This window comes from Equus caballus, chromosome 8, assembly GCF_041296265.1.
Source record: "Equus caballus isolate H_3958 breed thoroughbred chromosome 8, TB-T2T, whole genome shotgun sequence".
Classification (NCBI taxonomy): Eukaryota; Metazoa; Chordata; class Mammalia; order Perissodactyla; family Equidae; genus Equus; species Equus caballus.
In genome coordinates, this window is record NC_091691.1 from 63,669,395 (window position 1) to 63,690,491 (window position 21,097).

Consider the following 21,097-nt stretch of genomic DNA (forward strand, 5'->3'; position numbering starts at 1 on the left):
CTAGGGTCCCTCCTAGCTACACCATCTGTGACTCACAGCCTCCAAGCTCTTTTCTCCCCTGCTGCCTGTCAGCTTCTGGGCGTGATCTCTTGCTTCTTGCTGCACCAAAAGGGGAAGAGTGAAGCAAGATGCAGAAAAAAACTTTGTTCCTTTGTAATTACCCCAGACATGCTCCAAGGTAGTGACATCATTGGACCAGCAGAAAAGTGGGAGATACACAGAAGCCCCACTTAACCACACATCCTCCCTCACTTCCAGGAACTTCCATTCATGGAATAACCAAATGCAGTCAAGATTCAGAGAAACCCATGCAGACCTTATGAGGATCAGTTTAGTTTTTCTTTAGTTAACCTGAAAGATGTAGAAAAATTACAACTATCTACTTCAAGGCTTGATTGACAATAATAGCTGAATTAGAAGGTGGAGGAACCCCTGTCCCTTTTTAAAAAAATAGCTTCAGAGTAATCCAGGAGGCATTTCCTTCTGGGTTAGGCTGGAAAGAGAAAGTCTAGTAAAATGGACCACGGCAGAGGAAGAAACTCCTGAGGGAGGGCCTTGCCTGCTGACCCCAGGTCACCATTGGCCACTTACACTGAGGACATTAGATAAATGTTTAAAAAAATAGTCCTAGAAAACATTTCCAAATGCTTATTCAATGTTCTCTTAATAAGAACTTGGGTAAAGGGGTGCCATAGTAAAATAAGTTTGAGGAAAACTGAGAAAAACCGTTTTCTGCACTTCAGGACTCCACGGAGCCTTGTGTGAACCAGGTTAATCCTGTGCTGTAAAGGACCCAGGGGTTGTCCATCTTTCCACTCAGCTTTCCTCAGTGTCGGATTTTATCCTTCTCCTGGAGGAAAAGAGGGCTATGGCAGTTTCAGGAGTCACATCCACTCCGGAGGCCCCCAGCCCTTAGTCTCATTGCCCAGGTTGGCATCACAGACCAATTGTGACACCAATGACTGCTAACAGGAAAGGAATGACCATGATGGTCATGGAGTAGCCCACTCTCACCTCCAGGGCTGGGAAGAGCCACTGCTTTCCCTTAGCTCAGGAAGAAATTTGGAGCCAATAAAGATGAAGGGAATGGTCATTAGGCAAACAACGAGCAATGTCTGCACAGTTACAAAGCTCAAGATATAACTAAGGGTTTGAGCGGATCTTTAGCAGTTATCAAAATCTTTGCAGTTCTCTTGCAAGTCCAGGAATTCAAAGCAAACAGTGTAAGTGCTACAGGGCTTTCTCCTCACGCCATCCCATTACCCAGTGAAAGACACACAATCAGTGAGCAAAGCACGCATGCTAGCTAGTGGTCAGGGTAAATCTTCTTGCGTCCAGTGAAAGAAGCGCCAAACGCATGAGTCCCATTGGAGGTGAACTAAGCTCTCCGTTCTGCAGGAATAGGCATCCCAGTGCCACAAATGCTGTGGAAAAACAGACAGTGTGAGCACAATATATCACATTGCCCTCCCCCAGCACAGTGGATGGCAATCACAGCCTTGTGTGTCCCCAGGTCTCTGACTGAGGACTCACTCTTGGTAGATTAATCCCAGGAAGATGGTTGTGGTGGTTTCCAGGTAACGTGGTTGAAAGCAATTCAACCAAAAGCAATTTAGTTAAAAGCAGTTTGGTTGGAAGAACCTCTCCAAAATGTTAATTAGTGAGAAATGAATATTTTTAGTCACCAGTAATTCTAGTTAAAGTGATAACTATTGACTGAATGAGCAAATCTGCCCACAGACAGCAGTGGCTGACTCTCAGTGAGCGGGAGGGTGGGTGTTTTTTCTAGTCTTCTTTTGCTGGCTTGCATTTAATGATAAAACAGGCAAAGTAATGATTTTCTGCATTGCTTTGTAATAAGAAAAAGTAAAATGAAAGGATATGGAATTTCTCAGGATTTGAGGGGTTTGTTTTGCCTTCTTTAAATTCCCATTCACTTTAAGCCCTTATGCCAGCTGTGCTTGGTTGGCAGTCTTTCTGTTTTTGTGCATAGGGATGAAATGATACTTCATTTGTTCCAACTAGCTGCTTAATGTTGGAAAGTGCAGGGCAAGAGGAATTGGCTGAAAATAAATTAGAAATTTTAAAAAGCAAAAAAGTAGAAAATAGGGGCCAGCCCTGTGTCCTAGTGGTTAAGCTCAGTGCGCTTTGCTTTGGCGGCCCGGATTCAGTTCCCAGCCATGGACCTGCACCACTCGTTGACGGCCATGCCATAGCAGCATCCCACATACAAAACAGAGGAAGATTGGCACAGATGTTAGCTCAGGGCAAGTCTTCCACAAGCAAAAAGAAGATTAGCAACAGATGTTAGCTCAGGGACAATCTTCCTCAGCAAAAAAAAAAAAGAAAAAGAAAAAAAAGAAAGCAGAAAATTTAAAGCTGAGTTTTTAAAACTGCTTTAAAATACATTAAAAGGGACAACAACGCCCTGTTGTGCCACAATTTCCAGTACTCAGAGCCTCCAGGAGCCAATATGCAGGATGTTCATCCTGTACCTCCAGGCAGCCTAGAACATGAGGGCGCCCCCTGCAGTCATAGGACCAGACAACGGAAACGGAAACGGAAATGGACCTAATATACTGTTTCTGTCAAATTGTTCTTGGTCCAGATATAGCCTGTTGTTTTAATGGGTCGGGACACTTGTTTATACTTCTGCCTCGGGGCTTCTGGCGAGTCCTAAGGATCTTAAGGAATTCTGAATCCAGTGCCATAAGCCTGGAATGTTGGGTTCTGTTCTAAAGCTTCTGGGCAGGGCTTGTTTTGTTTTGTTTAAAAGACTAGCATTATGGCAAACACCACGTGTTGCTTGAGTTTCTACCACTGAACTAATTGCTCTGCCTCCATGCCTACTCCCTGGGTAATATTTCTAACTCACTGGCCTGCCTTGAATTCTTCGATATCTCCCCAATATCTTCTGGACACAATCTAAACTCCTTAGTAGAGCTATTGACGTTCTTCATATCTCCACCTCACCTCCCACCGTGCCCTTATGTGCACTCAAGGCCCCTGCACAGTGAACATGAAGATCCTTGAGTACACCATTCTTTTTTTTTTTTTTAAGGTTCTTTGTTTTTTTTTTTGAGGAAGATTAGCCCTGAGCTCACATCTGCTGCCAATCCTCCTCTTTTTGCTAAGGAAGACTGGCCCTGAGCTAACATCCATGCCCATCTTCCTCCACTTTATATGTGGGACACCTGCCACAGCATGGCATGCCAAGCGGTGCCATGTCTGCACCCGGGATCCGAACTGGCAAACCCCAGGCCACCGAAGGGGAATGTGTGACCTTAACTCCTGCGCCACTGGGCTGGCCCCTTGAGTACACCATTCTTGAGCGTGCCTGTGCATGTCCTGATCTGATTTCCTAAACCTGACTATCCCCTAATTGTCCTTTGTGTCCTAAATGTCCACATGGCTTGGAAGTCATCTCTGTAAGGAAATCTTCCTTGACTCCCTCCTCCCTCTAGGAACCCTCTCTCTGAGCTCTTGCTGCATCCTGCACTCGCTACTGTTCCCATATTCACACCACATGTTATGATGTATGATGTCACGTGATGCATGATGTAAGCATGTCTCTATCCTCCTCCCAGAGGGCAAGAACTGTGTCCTGATTTTTCTGTATATTCTTTGCTCAGTACAATTTCACACGTTTAGTATGTGCCAAGTTCATTTTAGTTTAATGAATCAATGAATGTAAATTCTTCTAAAGAATCTATCATTGTATGGTGCTATAGGAAATACAAATGCGGTTTAGAATATGATTTGGAACCTTACAGAACAATCCCTTTGAGGAGACAAAGCCTAAACATATGAAGTAAATGACGGAAATTCTGTGAAATGAAATTAACAATAAAAATAGCTAACATTCGTGTACCATCTACTGGGTGCCAAGCATACATCTGTGTGCTTTTCATCTCTTAACTAATTTAATTCTTGAAATAGCCCTCTATTTCATATAAATATACATATAGTATATATTGTAAGCGTATACATATGTGTATATAACAGAGAGCCTAGAACTAAGGTACAAACACGTATTTTGATTGCTTCCTCAAAGTCCCCTCATTTCTTTTTAAAAACCCTTAACAGCCACTTTACTTTAGTTCCAATAACTTAGCCCTAGTTTGGCTATTACTTAGCAGAATTTCATCAGCACAAATGAGTTTAATGTTAGCTTCAAGGGGCTGACCCTGTGGCCTGGTGGTTAAGTTCAGCATGGTGAAGTTCAGTGTGCTCCTCAGACCTACACCACTCGACAGTGGCCATGCTGTGGCTGTGACCCACATACAAATTAGAGGGAGACTGACACAGGTGTTAGTTCAGGGTGAATCTTCCTCAAGCAAAATGAGGAAAATTGGCAACAGATGTTAGCTCAGGGCCTATCGTCCTCAGTAAAAAAAAAAGAAAAATTAGCTTCAAGTTTGTGCAAGGTTGCTGCTGGTACTCCTTCTGCTTTTGCTTTAGAGATGTGGTCTAAATTATTTCGGGGGGAAATTTGAGAAGGCTAAGCTACTTTTCAAAGTGTGCCCTGGCCTAGAAAATCCAAGCCTAGAAGATCATCAGAATGACCCACGTGATTAATCAACCTGTCTAAAAGCAAACAAGATGGCAGCTCTAAGAAGGAAGTCTATTTACTTTTCCTAGGTTTCTTTTTCATTCTTTTAATCAAAATTCTTGAGTTTCATATTTGAAATAACATAAGAGTCTTTTTTTTTTTGCTGTTGGTAACTTTTTTTTGACTAGTTATAATAAAACAGAGATAAAATCACTAAGTAAACAACATTGTGAAAGTGAATGAGAACAACATTAATTTTTCTTGCTCAGGTAGAATTTCAGTAGCCTCGTAATTGATAAACTATTTGAAACACAGTAGAAAGCCTTTATAACTGGAGTATTTAAAGAAAATGAAAGTCAATTCACATGCTCAAAACATAATCCAATAAAAGCCTGGACCATGCTTAATGTCTGACTGTGGTGTTAAAACGATGTTTCCAGATTACCCTCTAACCTTGAAAAGCTAAGCCCAGAATGGACAGAGGTAGCACGTTGAATTCACAACAGTTTATCCCAGCAGCTGTGCAGGGCTACTTACGATCTAGCACGGTGACAAACTATTTAATAGCAAACCCTTTCATTCTAATAGTGATTTCCACAGGGGAATTATGAAGTACCTTGGGAAATTATGCCATTAATATTCATTAAGTGCACATAGTGGGAGAAACTGAAGAACAGACGTTCAATGCAGCCACAGTCTCTGCTGAGAATAATCTGGAACCCTGACTTTACCTCACTGATCACCCCCAAGGCCAGGCTTCCTCTTGACTACATGAGTCGAAAGACCCTTTCCCGTAAACCAAGTGCCTTCCACCCAGAGCACTATGATTTATAGAAAGTTTCCTGCTTCTGTGGGAAGTTAATCAAGAGCTTTCATTGCAACCTTATCCCCATTCTCTTTCATTTTTCAATATCTTAAACCCAAACCCAAAAGTTTTAGTGATAATATAGATGGGTAAATAGCTAGCTGGAGAGATACACACACCCCAACATTGTAGTAAAATTCTCAATGTGCGTTTCAAATGAGATCAGCCTGTTTCTCACATATATAAAAATTACCCCCATTGAATTATATGAGTTCGTAATTGACTTCAAAATAAAAATGTGATGTTCTCTTTCTTATCAAACTATGCCAAATTTATCCAAATTACTAGTTAATGCTATGTGCCAGAATCACATACAAAAAGACACCAGAGAAAACAGCATACCAGGAATATTTCAGCATAAAAATTAGCTTTTATATTATTCTTTCATAAAAAAATTATTTATTCTGCTACATTTTTTGTTATTTGCAACAGATCTGTTGAACTAAAACGGTGAAGAATGTTTACTTGATGAATGCATATCTTTCCTTTTCCTTCCATCAGATATTTTCTCAATGATTTCTGACTCCAGCGGGGTGATGGTTTATGGACGATACGATCAATTCCTGCGGGAAGTTCTCAAACTACCCACGGCTGTTTTTGAAGGTCCTTCATTTGGTTACACAGAACAGTCAGCTAGATCTTGTTTCTCTCAACAGGTAGGAAAAAACGCGTTTAAGGAGGTTTCTCTCAAACAATGGTTGCTGTCCTTCTGTACGTCACTGCAAGTCACCACTTAGACAAATTCTTCTTCATGATAACCTGTAGGGTCTCTTCCAGCCTCTGACAATGACCCCTGAGCCAGTAACTAAACTCAACACTCCTGGATAATAGTAATGACCATGAACCAGGCGCCATGCTAAATTCTTTACTTGAATTATCTAATTTAACCCTTACAACATCCCTATACCCTTAGTACCATTATTATTATTATCATTATCACTGCACTATCAAAAGGGCTGAATTATCACTTAGCCTCACATGAAACACAAGTCTGATGAGCACAAATCTTTCCAAGTGTTTGGCAAAGGAGACAGGAAAGGAATCATAGCACGTGCCACATGCAGTCTGGAAGACCCAAGGTATGACAGACACGGCTACCTGAATCTTCCATGACGTGATGCATTCAGGGTTCAGAGTGATATGTTTTAATTGGGGCTAATAAAATTTAGCACAGGGAAGCTGCTTATTTTGGAGGTCTCTCCATGTTTATGTCTCTCCAGCCATGCAGAAAGTCTGCATGTCCAGCCCCATTCTTCAGCACAGCGCAGTGGTAGATTACAAATCCATAAGTTGAAGGATGGTTTACAATTTTTTAAAAATCCAAACTAACCAAGTATGTCCTCTAAAATTAGCTTAAATAAGAAATCAGTTTTAGCAGCCACTGAAAAGCTACATTTACTGTCCAGCTAGTAAACTTCATCAGTCTGTTTACTTGGTGATCTAGGAGTCAAAAGACATCCCTGAGGGTCGTGGAGTTTTATAGAATCATAAATGTATCCATAGAATCAATCAGAGAAGGGGTGGTTTGATCCACTGAGTGCTAACTCTGCTCCCACATTGTCTCACCCAGGAAGCTTTTCTGACTCTTCCCACTTCCTCACCCCCAGGCTGGTGTAGGTACCTCATCTCTGCCCCCGACTAAGCGTGCTCCTCTATATTTCCCTTTCAGGCTGGTGACGTCAGAACGCATTCATTCACCTAAGCCTCCTTCTGTACAACTGTTTCAGCCAGAACTTCACATCAATCAAATTCTGTTGATGTCACCTTCTAAAAGCTTGTCAGATCTCTTTCGTCCTCCTCATCTGTTGTTTGGCCTATTGTATTAACCTCCAACCTGCTTTCCCTGCCTCAGGATTTGTTTGTTTGTTTTTATATTTGTTTATTTCTTCTATAGTCCATTGCATTCCGCACTGTTTCAGAACCTCACTATAAGAAGGCATTTTAGGAAGTCCTCAAAATGCATATAGTACAACAGGACGAAAATGCACAGCGAGAAAGCAAGGAGGCTTCCTGCCTTCTAATCTATCCCCTACAGTGCCCCACGTGACCAGGCCACCCTCCCGCTTAGCGGCCTACGTCGTCTACAGGATAAAGCTCCCTGTCTTGAGATTGCATTCCAGACCCTGGGAGCCCTTCTCTCCTTCTCCAGCTCATCTCTCCACCCCCAGATGGAGTCCTCTATCTCCTGTCCCTCTCAAGCCATGCTGTTTCTTTTTTCTTTTTTATTGAGGTAAAATTGGTTTATAACATTATATAAATTTCAGGTGTACATCATTATATTTTGACTTCTGTATAGACTACATCGTGTGCACCACCAAGAGTCTAGTTGCCATCCATCACCATACAAATGTGTCCCTCTACCCCTTTAACCCTCCCCCGCCCCCTTCTCCTCTGATAACCACCAGTCTGTTCTCTGTATCTGTTTGCTGCTTGTTGTTGCTGTTTTATCTTCCACATATGACTGAAATCATACAGTATTTGTCTTTCTCCATCTGACCTATTTGCTTAGCATAATGCCCTCAAGGTCCATCCATGTTGCCACAAATGGCAGGATTTCATCTTTTTTATGGCTGAGTATATTCCATTGTATATATACACCACATCTTCTTTCTCCATTCATCTGTTGATGGGCACTTAGGTTGTTTCCTGAATCTGTGCTTTTGCACATGCTCTCTCTGCCTCCACTGTCCTCTCCATTTCTTGCCACCAATTCCTTTTCTTGCCCAAATGTCACTTTCCCCAGTGAGCCTTTCACAAAAGACTTTGAGCCTCCTATCTTAACCGAATTTGTATCTTAAAAATGTTGCATCCCATGGGGCCGGCCCCGTGGCTTAGTGGTTAAGTTCGCATGCTCTGCTTTGGCGGCCTGGGTTTGGTTCCTGAACACACACCTGCACATTGGTGGCCATGCTGTGGTGGTGACCCACACACAAAATAGAGGAAGATTGGCACAGATGTTAGCTCAGGGCAAATCTTCCTCAAGCAAAAAGAGGAAGATTGGCAATAGCTGTTAGCTCAGGGTGCTGCATTCCTGCCCCATAAAAGGCACACGACAAATGCTCACTCTACTGAACTTTACTGATTTAAGAGTTAGTGAGGCTTTTCTTTTTACTGAAAATAACTTTTAAAATTAGTGTTAGTTATTTCAAAACACAAATCTATTAACCTAATTTGTTTCAACTTCACAGGTTTCCAACTTGTTTCATGGCATGCTAATTGTATGGTTCTTATATTTTTATAGTGCTTTATAATTTACAAAGGAATTTGTCTGATTTATGCCTTGCAACCACCCTGTGAGATAACAAGGAAAATATTACCCTTTTTAACAATATAAAGTTCATAGCTCATGAATACGGGGGGCTGGATCTTCACCTCTGGTCTTCTGGCTCCAATTCCAATCTGCAAATGTTGCTGTGTGGTTTGTTGTTCTTGTTTTGCTTTTGTTTTGTGCATTATCTGTTCATGTCCACAAACGTGCAGATGGTCTGAACCAAGGAATTGTCACCACATGTTGTATTAATTCACTGTATCAGAGAAACAAGAAAAATTTTATCTATTGCTGAATTCATAGATTTTAGATATTTAGTGTATTATAGAATCCTGAGTAAAGTTACTAATGCCTCAGAATATTCCTCATTCAAAATTAGCTAGAATAATAAGACTATTTTTTTCAATTTAATAGGACCTATATATTCAAAAAGAATTGTATGTGATGTTGCCGTTGCTCAAAATCCCTTTTGAAATATCCTGTAGACTGTCCCATTATATAATTTTTTATATGTCCTCAATGATGAGAAATTTATATATGTTGAAATCATAATAACATTTTTGGAAACTTCCAAGAGTGATTTCTAGCCAGTAATGGTGAATCATCGAAATGGATGAGATCATTTGAAGCACCAAAAGAGGCAACACAGGTAAAGAGACCAGTGTATTTTTGTGCTTCATAAACTGGCTATAACAGCAGTTGGAATGATGAGATTCTAGAATTGTCTGAGTTGCCTCACTGAAAAAATGTACAAGCCACCCCAAGTGATTGTTTTGGAAGGCAGCATCATTTTAGATATGTAAATTGTGGTAACTTTTTAAAAAATGCTGTCTCATCACTTAGTCTTTATATAACATATCTTTTAATAATAATTTTTATATCAATCCTACAAAAAGCTTAAGCTATTTAGTATTATGAGGAAAAGCTAAAATTGCAAATATCTGTTGATTAAAACAAGATAAATTAAATGGTACCAAAGCAGTTGTTTTGTGAATTACAAGGACTTGTGTAAGGTATAGGCCTTGAAAAGGCACTATAGCTCTTCAGGACTGATTTCTTATCTGAAAATATAAAACTATAAGCCAAGACTTGGAAACAATCTAAGTGCCCATCAATGGATGAGTGGATAAAGAAGGTATGGTGTATATATAACGGAATACTACTCAGCCATAAAAAAAGATGAAATCTTGCCATTTGCAACAACATGGATGGACCTTGAGGGTATTATGCTGAGCGAAATAAGTCAGATGGAGAAAGTCAAATACCATATGATTTCACTCATAAGTGGAAGATAGAAACAACAACAACAAACAAACATAGATACAGAGAATAGACTGATGGTTACCAGAGGGGAAGGGAGGAGGGAAGGGGGCAAAAGGGGTGATAGGACACCACAACTATAAGGTGACGGATGGTAATTAGTCTTTGGGTGGTGACCATGATGTAGTCTACACAGAAACTGAAATATAATGATATACACCTGAAATCTGCATGATGTTACAAACCAATGTTACCTCGGAAAAATTTTTCCAAAAAATAAAAATATAAAACTATACCATTCACCTTGATATTCTAATTCAAAATTTCAAATAAAATAGTGGTTTTTGCATATAAACACGTAATTTTTCTCATTCATACTATTACAATGTTATGTATTAATATAACTTCTTATTTTTGTCATTTTGCAAGAAACTTAGAATACACTCTTTCTCTACACCAGAAAGGACCAGGATGATGAGACAGAAGCAGACTGAATTGAGAGGAAAGATATATAAAGAAAGGAAAGAAGAGAGTTTTTTAAAAGTAGATTGTTCTCTCCTAACAGTGAAGGATTTCTCCCTCCTAGCAGGATTCCCTCCTCATCTTATACAGCAGAACCATTCACATTAACCACAAAGAAATATTTAGTATTTGTGGAAACTGAGGAAGTTTGAATAGGAAATTATTCTGCAAATTTAGAAGACTAACTGATATGAGAATTTTAGAGTGTGCTGTGACACACTGTTGGGTAAAATTTTATAGAGAATGTCTACTCTTCATCTTTCCTCATCATTTTCATACCGTTCCTCATATATGAAAGTGATCCTCTCAGAATTCTTTTTCTTCCTGGTAATATTGACTCAGCCTCAGTGGAGAGAATGCAGTGCTGTGTGTGCTTAAGTGCGAAAAGCAATCAGTGTTTTCAATTTGGAGCTAGTTTTAAGTCCTATTTCTTGATATATTAAAAGGTAGTTGGATGTCTTGTTTCTTCAATCTCGAATTATATTTGTATAGCAGGTAAATTAAGTTTATTCTCTGTTCTAAATTTTCATGGGGTTTTTTGATGCAGAAAAAAGTCACCTTAAATGGTTTCTTGGACACGCTCATGTCGGATCCTCCCCCACAGTGTCTGGTCTGGCTGCCCCTCCTGCATCGACTGGCAAATGTAGAAAATGGTGAGTAGTTCCTACTGAGCAAGGGCAATTGTTTAAATTGTTGGAAGTAGGCCATCAAGTCTAAAGTTACTAAGCCATCATTGTTTTAGGGAAGTCTATTAGTAGTCCTGAGTTTTGATGGAACTAACCTCTCTCCTTGATCAGTAAGGCATTACAGGTGCGCTGCAAAGTTAGGACTGTTGGTTCTAAGAACTTACTAAATTTCACTGTTTACCTCTCAGTGACAAGTCAGGTGTGGCTTAAAGACTTGCTACGAAAAGAAGAGTCTCGATAAAGAATGCGACATTTTCTAGTATTTGTTTTAGGTAGGAACTTCCAATATTGGTATCCATGGCACTGACTATTTCCTCTTAGGCACTATGCTAGAAATGGGGCGGGGGGGGGGGGGGAGAAGGGGAAAAATTGGATGACAGCACCATGCTAATCTTTAGTCATATGCTCCAAATCATGAGCTTTCAATGGTTGTACTTATTAGTTGTGCCTCCAACTAATCTTTAGATCTTCTTATTTATTGTTTAACTCTGAGATTTCTCCAGACTTATATAGAAAATAATTTATTCCATATCTCTTACTAGAATCTTTTGTTTTCTGCTTTTCCTCCCCAAATCCCCTCAGTACATAGTTGTACATTTTAGCTGTGGGTCCTTCTAGTTGTGGCATGTGGGATGCCACCTCAGAATGGCCCAATGAGCAGTGCCATGTCTGCACCCAGGATCCGAACCAGCAAAACCCTGGGCCGCAGAAGCAGAGCGCACGAACTTAACCACTCGGCCACAGGGCCGGCCCCTAGAATCTTAACTTCTATACATTTCTGTAATATACATTGGGGCTACAGTTAGCTTAATTTTAAGTTCCCATTCAGAACATTTAGCATCTGCCCTTATTATCCCTCTTAGTTATCCTACTTTGCTCGTGGAGATTTAAAGAATGGACTTACTAGTTTCTCTGTAATCACTACCAATCATAGATTGTTTTTATGTTTCTTATTCATCTGCAGAAGCAAAGAGCAATCAAGGTCCGGATACTGCAGGATGAGTTCATATTCTGGTTTACCATTCCAGAACTAGTCATCTTCCAATCATAAAGTTATAATTTCCTTCCTTCTCTCTCGGTATTTCCTGCTGCAGCAGACCAGTTTCATAGGCCCTGTTCCGGAGCAGTTGTCCCTAGATTCGGGTATCACCCCAAGCTTTCCCAAGAGCCAGAACAGAGAGGGCATGACGCTTGTTCAGAAGACAGTGCATCCAGGACTGCTTACATCTTTGTTTTTACAATTTGCTTTTCTTCCTTGATTATTCTTATTCTAATTATTTTCCCTGGCTTGTTAGCCAGAGAATAACTTTACTAAAGGCAAGAATTGTTGTTGTTGCTTTTAATATCTTTAGCTCATTGCATGTGGACAATTACTTGGATTTGATCATTTCTTAGTTTTAAATCTCAAACATTTTACCTTGGCTGCTTTATAATTCAAATTTACTGCCAAAGAAAGGTAAGTGTCTCTTGAACGATCTGAATTAGAACTGTATTCAGATAATTTGTACATCTCTTTGGGTCCTATCCATCTGCCTCTCAGGAAATAAAAAACTCTGTTAAATGGAGGCAATGTCACTCATTAAATAAGCCCATTAGCCACTCCATTTTTTAAAAAAGTAACTCAGTACTCTCATCCATTTTTTCTACTCTCCTTTCATTTTCCTTTCTTTTTTCTCCTCATTTTTTATTTCTCTAATATTTGCTCTCTACCCACTGAACAGTCAGCTGTGTTCATCGTTGTGCTTCTGAGTCTCCCAGTGAGCTGTGCTGGTCTCCTGGAGACAGAGAGCAGTTTTGGGGAAAGGCGAGTCAGTTTGGGTAATTTATATTCTTGTAGTGTAAGAAATGGAAGTAGAAAGAGCAAATGGCATTGCAGAGATTTGTTGTTGCAAGAATACCTATCCTCCATCCCATTTCCTTTCTTCCATTTGCACACACATGCTTGAAAACGGTAGTGAGATTCCAGGAGTAAACATGATACTTCTCTCAGCCAAAATTGACTGTCATCTGAAATCATGGCACACAGCGGAAAAATGCCTTTCCTTTTTCCTATTCTGGCTCATACTTTTGTTTTCTTGTTTTTTTCTTCATTTATTTCCCCCTTAGTCTTCCATCCAGTTGAGTGTTCCTACTGCCACAGCGAGAGTATGATGGGATTTCGCTACCGATGCCAACAGTGTCACAATTACCAGCTCTGTCAGGACTGCTTCTGGAGAGGACATGCCGGTGGTTCCCATAGCAACCAGCACCAAATGAAAGAGTACACATCATGGGTAAGGCAAGGTCCACTGTTGGATGTGTGAGAGTCGCCCAGAATGCAAGGGAATATCAAGGATGGTGACAGAATTAAGGGGCAAGCTTACCTTCTACTCTTACCTTCCTTCCTTCTCCCTATCCTCCCACCCCCACCTTTCTGGGGTCTCTTACTTGTTATATCTGAACCTAATGTAGCTTCCTGAACCTTAAAATACAGGAAGACTCAAACTATGTTACTTCTTGGAATATAGATAATTCAGTACTGATTTAGATAACAACTGAACAGCAAGCACCTTCTGGAACATAATCTCATTTTCACAGTAAGTCAAGGTTCTTTCCAGGTTTTGTTTTGGTTTTCTTTTTTTGTGGGAATTGCTTAAAAAATTATTGTTAGCTTCTTTTTTCTTAGATTCTGGAGTTGTCTTAAGTGCATGACTGGAACATAAAGGAAAGACGTGTGAGCTCGTGGGCTTATTGATGCTGTTCCATTTTACTTTTTTTGGAGGAGGAGGAAATTGTGGTTATATTAGTAAATCATCTCGTCATGAATAGAGCGAGTGACTAACTTGCTAAAGGTGACCGTGTGTGTCTGTCCATGTGATGGATACATTCTAAGGAGCGTGTGGCACTGGGTCTATGGGAGGAATTTGACTTAGTGAGCTTGTTGCTCAAATGGTTTAGGTTGCTGACCTCTGTCTCAGTTAAATTTAAAGATCAGTTCCAGTGATTTTGTTCTTGTGCTTGTGAAAGTATTACGCTATGTGCGGGTTAGTTTTTGTGGGATGGACTGTCGGCCCTGCCAAACCTCTTTGCATAATTTTATCACAAGAAAATGCAAACTTTTTATGAGTTTTTTTTCTGTATTTTAATGTATCTTAAATCAACCTATAGTATTTACTTAAAGAGTAACTTGTTCTTTCTTAAAAAAGAACAAGAGGTCTTCAGAATATGTATTTTAAATCAGAATACTCTTTCTAGGAATTATTATTGGGAACTGATATTCAGTGTAAACATATTAATTGTTTAGCCACCTGTCAGATTCTGAGTTATGTAACAGCTCTTCACTGAGCCATCATATACTGAGGGCCTCCTGCCCGTTCAAATGCCACCCCTCACTGATGGTGCAGTGCATGCTGAGAATAGATATAGAACGCAGATCATGAAATACAGTTTAGTATAGAAGATAGCAGAAAATATTTCTATTTTCTTATTGTTAATGTATTACCAACTTTCAAATTTGTTCTACCCAAAATCCTAGAGGGTTGGTGTTTGAAGACTAATCATTTTTAATTGTCGTTTTATGTGAATGCCACAGTCAGTTAAAGAGCCTCGTTCTTAGGGGTTGTGGACTCTAAAATTATATGGCAGGGCAATGTCTATACAAAGTAGGATCAGACTCCTCAAGAGGGCAAAGCCCCAGTGGCTATGGGCTGAAGAGCTGTGGTTGTTGCTGCTGTTTTAAGTATCCTAAGAATTACATCTCCTAGCAAAGGCTAAAGAGAGACTTCTTAAACAATGCTGCTATTACTTAGCTTTTGAATAATGAGGACAAAAGTCACTCCGTTATATTGCCAATTATAGACTGTATGTGGAAAAGAAGATGACAAATTATAAATGGGTTCTCATGGAAAGGAAAAATTGGGGTAAAGATTTATTATATGTGGTAGACTATTTTTGATCATTTGGGCTGTGAAATATTAAGATAAACATTCCACTAGTCTAAATGAAAAAGAAGTAGCATGATGCTCTGGAAGGAGCATGCATTTTAAATTCTAAAGACTCAGATTGAAGTTGCACTTTTACTTCTGACTAGAAATGTCCAGCCATACCCGAAACATCTTGCACCTGGGTTCCGGCAAAACCTCCTGCTTGTCTCCTTCCTTCCACTCCCATCCTCTCACAAACCGTTTCCTTAAGTGGGAGCAATCCCTCTAGAATCAGGCCTGATCCTGTCACCTCTATAATTTAAACTCTTAATTGTCTCCCTCTGTGTTTGAGATGAAGCCCAGTCCTTAATGTGGCGTGTAAGGACTTAAATGATGTGCCTTCTGCTTTCCTCTCCAGAACTAGCCTCTTCTTTGTCCATCTGGAATCACTTTCCTAGGCTGGCCCATTAAGTCCTGGTTTTTGTCAGAAGGACTCCTGCTGGCCCATTAAGTCCTGGTTAGATGTCCCATGCACAATGGCTTCTTCCATTTATCACAGCATTTGCTGACACTAAGCAGGAGACAAGTACCCTCGTGGCTTATTCCAGCACTGAGCAAACTCCTTGACTTAGAGTAGATGCTCAAAGGGGATTTCATGAGTAAATGAATGAATGAATATCTACTGTGAAAGCAAATCATCTGATAAAATTTTATGTAAATGTTAGTTATTATCACTTCGACTTTTCTTCTTCTTTCCAGAAATCACCCGCTAAGAAGCTAACTAATGCGTTAAGCAAGTCTCTGAGCTGTGCTTCCAGCCGTGAACCTTTGCACCCCATGTTTCCTGACCAGCCCGAGAAGCCACTCAACTTGGCCCACATCGTGTGAGTATCTCTACCCTCCAGATTACAAGACATCTTTCTCCATCGACCCATGTCTGGATCCATACAAGGGCAGTTTCGTATCAGTTGCCAGGGACCAAGTTTTAAAATTTAATATTTTCAAAAAAGAGAGTGAAAGCAATGCCATAATTTTTTCTTTTAGGGGTTTACAGTACTTCTGCTCAAATGTCATATAAGTAAAGTATGCAACACTAATGTAATTCACCTAAAGGTGGAAAATCAAAAAAGCATAGTTACAAAATATGGATGTTAGCAGAGTTTTCACAATTGGATATTAATAATCAATGGAATTGCCATGGTAAGAAAACTTTAAAGCACACTGGACCTTAACATCATATGTGCTTTGAGTCCCAAATATAAAAGCCCTTTGTTTCATTTCTCTGCAGAGCCAGTCATCTTAAAGATGTCAGCAAGCCTAGAAATTGTGTTGGGGTTTTTTTTATCCCAAGCTACATAACTTTACAAGAATTATGGCCTGTGCAGGGGAAGGTTGATAAGGGGGTTGGTGGGGAAATTCATCAGAACATCCAAAACCAGACTTAAAAAAAATTTCTCCTAAGTATGTGTGAATTTGGTGGCAGAGGGGGTTGGGCCAGAGGACCTCCCAGAAGGCTCATGCCCTGGAGCCTCTCTCAGGCCTGGGTGGCCAAGAAAATAGGGAGGCTTAGGTAGAAGAAAATATTTTTTCCTTGGTGTTATCTTGGGCTCAGAAGAAGAAAGAAGCTCATTACTTGCTTCCACGCACACTTAGGAATGATGTAGTTACAGGTGCCTCGGAAAGCTTCGAGGATAGGTGAGTCCCTCCTTATGAGGTGTCTTTCATTTTGCACAGTTTAGAGGCATCTACCATGCTGCAGGGCCTATGTTTGCATGTTGACATCAAGAGGTGGGCTGGTCAGACCCACCGATATTGGGAGTTCACCATTGCAAAGGTCATGCTTTGGTCAGTTTAGAATATGACCCGTAAGATGCACTGTGGTGGATCTGAGACCCTAATGAAAGCAGTGCCTCTTTCTTCTGATGGAGCTAAGCAAATACCATCCAGCAACCAGTGCTGCGGCATGTCCATGAGCTTTGTATAAACACTGTGGGGCTCGGCTTGGTTGGCTCCTGAGCTGACAACTCACTGCACCTTCAGCAATACCCCGTCTGGAGGCTCCTGCTGCTGGCATGGGCTAAGCACCCAAATAACTAATGTAAACCAATTCTTTAGAATGTGGTTAGCTTATTTTTAGAAATTTTGCTCCTAAAAATAAGCCTTAAAATAAACCAGAGATAAATAAATCTGGGGAGTGTCCCAAAGGGCCAACCACTTGTGGAAAGCAACCTCATGTAAGAGCTGTTCTTAAGGTCTCAGCTTTCCTTCCCATGGCTCGAGACAATCACTAAGTTGTTAATGAGCAAAACTAAGTGAGAGCAAGTCCGTGCTGTCTGAGCTCTGCATGGAGTCACTTTCTACCAGCCCAGCTGGGAATTTCATGCCAAGAGAAGAGGGTTCAATCTGAGCTAATGGGTGTGAGGAAGACTGAGAGAGGTGGATGTGAATGGCCTGGCCCTAAGAGCTTTGCAGTAGAATAGAATTAGGATGCTGCCTCCCACTTCGAGACAGAGTTCGGAAGTGAGGCAGAGTGAAATAGAAGTCAGTTTCATGGTCAGTCACATGGCAGTTGTACACATGGCACAGAGTGTTGTACCCAGTCAGTGCTCAGGATTGGGGTGTGTGTGTGTCTGTGTGTGTGTGTGTGTGTGTTATTTAATTGGCTAATAAGTAAAAATTTTTCAATTTTAATTTAGTGGCAATATGATCTGATGTGTTATACACAATTTAGGTTCATGGAGAGTTTCAGAATTCCCTTAAAATTCTATGTAAAATGTACCTTTTTCTGAGAAAAGTTCTGTATGTTTAACTAGATTCTCAAAATAGTCATTAATCAAAATACTGATCTATACTCAGTGATAGTATATTTTTCCAGGTTGAATGTCTTAATTTTAAAATGCAAAGTGTGCAAAATATTCAATTGTGGAAATGACATACAAGAAATTCTGGACGCAGAATGTCTGGTCTATGTTAGAACAGAGCATTTTTTTCTATTTTTAACTTTAGACATTTTTCTCTATATTTGTTTCTTTATTCAAATGTTAGGGCCCTGAACAGATATCCATGTCTGTGGTGTGTTTTTTTGGAGGGAGATATTTAAGACTTCTGATTTTAAAATATGCTGTTCATTCAGCTACTCTAAATTGTCATAGGCACATAAAGGCCACCTTACAGAGGACATTTGATATTTTGGCATTTGTTCTTAGCTTTTGTATTGCTTGTAAATGTTCTCATGATTAACAGTCTATTCTATTTATTTTTTTGCTGACAAAAGTGATACTTGGTAAGTAGTTCAGTAGTCCCCAGTGTGCTTATAAAGACTTATAATCACAGTAATAGGTGGTTATGAGACACAAAACCAGTGACTGACCTGAGGCTAGTTCAGAACTAATTCTGGATAAACAAACACACACAGACATAAGGAGAATAGATTAGTGGTTACCAGAGGAGAATGGGGTGGGGAGAGAGTGAAAGGGGTAAAGGGGCACATCATATATGGTGACGGATAAAAACTGGACTGTTGGTGGTGAACATGCAGTCTATACAGAAACTGAAATATACTGATATACACCTGAAATTTACACAATGTTGTAGCCAATATGAGCCCAATAAAATAAAACAATAATTCTCCTTGAGCTGAACACTTTCAGTTTACCAGAAGAATGCCAATTTTATAGAAATGCTGTTAGCCAAGGTCTTGTCCTTAAAGAAAACTTTGCACAAGGTCCCTGTGACTTTATTTTGTGGAGCTATTCTCATAAGAATAAATATGTTTAAAATCCTCGGTTTATTAGATATGGTATCTCTTTATTAGATACAGTATCATGCCGTTTGATTATGGAGGAAATAGGACCTTCAGTCCCTTTGAAAGCCACCATTTGGTGCCAAGGTTAAGCATTCTTTGCTCCAAGTTCAACATTTCCTTGGTGAAGCGTAAACTTGAAGCCATTTACAAGAAACCACAAATTCGGCTTTTCAGTGACCAGGTTCAATAGAGTAAATTTACCAGGCTAGTTAAAAGCATTCCACATCCACTTGTTTTCTCACATCCTAGAGAGAGAATAAGATGGGACATTTTTTGAAAAGACAAAAGAAAACCAGAAATATTGGTCAAGTTGGGGTTTTTTCCAACTTTTTGCAAAGCCACAATGAAGATATTTCATTCTGCTTATTGTTTTAAAATCTGATACACCTAGCTTTTCAAAATTCACAGAGGACTTTTGTACAAATTAGCATCCTTTTTGTAAAGTGAAAGTTTTCTGCTCAAGGCAGAATTGGTTTAAATTAGCCCGTATCAAAGATACATCCTAGATAAATAATGCAAAACACTGAGACAGTTTTCAGAACTTCAGCTAATATGTTTAGAGTAGATGAAATAGTGAACCCATTGTTTTGGCCTCATCCAACAATTATGTGTCTTTAAAAATCTTAGGACACAGTTTAGCACCAGGTACCCAGAACCGAAAGTTTCAATGAATTTTTGCATATGGTGCTGACATTTTAAAACCCGCATAGCATCATGTCCGTTCCCGTCATTGGCATAAACAAGTCTGCCTTTTTCCTAGAATCTCTTCATTGTAGAATCCAGATTAACTCTGGCTTCCTAAGATAAAAATTAAACCATTACAAGTTTGGCTCTCAATCAAGTCAACACAAATAAATTGTATAGGCTCCTGTAATTAATGTTTCATCTTCAAAAAATTCTATATTGTCAAATTCAAATATAGATTTATAGTGCCAAAATTTCTTCTGACTCAAAATGATGCCCTGCCTCATCCTCCATCTTCTGAACTCTGAATCCCATCTCATCTTATCGTGGAATATCTTACAGTGAAACTAAAATAAGTCTAAAAACCACTTGAAAATGAGATAGGGATCTGAGTTCTGTCATTTCATCTGGACTAAGACGTTACTGATAGGTAAAAAATGACAGGATGAAATTAAAAATAAGACAGGGAATGGCAGACCTGATTATATCGTCGGGATTTAGGGCTGTGGACAATCCTGAGGAATATTGAACCCTGTTTTCTTTCTCTCATCGTATGAAAAAAAAGTGAAGTTTATGGGATGCCTTGCACCATGTGCCCTATCATATGGATCATCCAGATAACAGAAACTCAGTAAAACCTTGTGATGCTTAATTGCATCTTCTCGCAAAACAAGGAGCACATAACACACAATATGATCTTGCAACTAGGTCCTTCCCTACCGGGCATATTGGGAGAGGGCCATCATCATGGGGACCACAAGGGGAAGTTCCCAAAGCCTCAGGAATTTTTCTCTTTCCAAGAGGTTGTAGATTCCAATTATCATCAAGTTTTCAGAGCTTCTGCCTTTAGAAGGCAGTAGATGTGAGGCTGCCTCAAAATCCTGACTCCATTAGAGAATCATACTCAATAAAATGCCAAGGCTCAAAGCTCAAGGATGAACATTCCTGTGGTGTCCAGAGATCTTCCACCCAATGTTTAACAGAGATTCTATATTCTCAAGGAAATGTAACTTCCCAACACACTTAAAGAATTTAATTGGAAAATGTAAAATTTCATGTTGATCCTGGGTAAGATAGAACCCTTTCTTCGAGGGATGGTGGATAGTTTTTAACTTGTGCCTTTTACTTCTTTTAACTTTCCATCCACACTGTACTTTGTTTTAGGCCACCCAGACCTGTGACCAGCATGAATGACACCCTGTTCTCCCACTCTGTCCCCTCCTCAGGAAGTCCTTTTATTACCAGGAGGTAAGTTCCAATTCTATTATAAAATAAGCCCTCTCTTTGGTAATGAGCCTTGATTCTATGGCAAGAAAAATATTCATGTGTAAGCCAAGCACAGAAGATTATTGTTGGAAACTATATTGAAAATATCCGTCACAAGTTTTCAATTTCATTCATTTGGATGCATTTGAAGAGAGGTGGGATGGTTTTGGGGATTAATGTCACTTCTGCAAACTTGCATTTACAATCCACCCACAGTAAGAATATGGGATAGGTTTAACTTTTACTACTGACACACATGCATTCTATTTCACTGAGAAAGTCACTTT

The 21,097-nt window shown here is 39.8% G+C and overlaps 1 protein-coding gene across 50 annotated transcripts in view; it reads left to right on the plus strand.

Annotated features, from left to right (window-relative positions):
• The window catches only part of DTNA (dystrobrevin alpha), a 359,383-nt gene that overhangs the window by 277,695 nt on the left and 60,591 nt on the right, over positions 1–21,097 (plus strand). For 46 of the 50 annotated variants that reach the window (XM_070220869.1, XM_070220878.1, XM_070220881.1 and 43 more), the window contains 5 exons: positions 5,919–6,073; positions 11,015–11,120; positions 13,260–13,426; positions 15,815–15,939; positions 20,709–20,792. In XM_070220869.1, coding sequence (XP_070076970.1) covers positions 5,919–6,073; positions 11,015–11,120; positions 13,260–13,426; positions 15,815–15,939; positions 20,709–20,792 — 637 coding nt within the window. Of the gene's footprint in view, positions 1–5,918; positions 6,074–11,014; positions 11,121–13,259; positions 13,730–15,814; positions 15,940–20,708; positions 20,793–21,097 lie in introns of those variants that run through there. The other 4 variants (XM_070220896.1, XM_070220897.1, XM_070220898.1 and 1 more) reach the window with 1 other exon arrangement.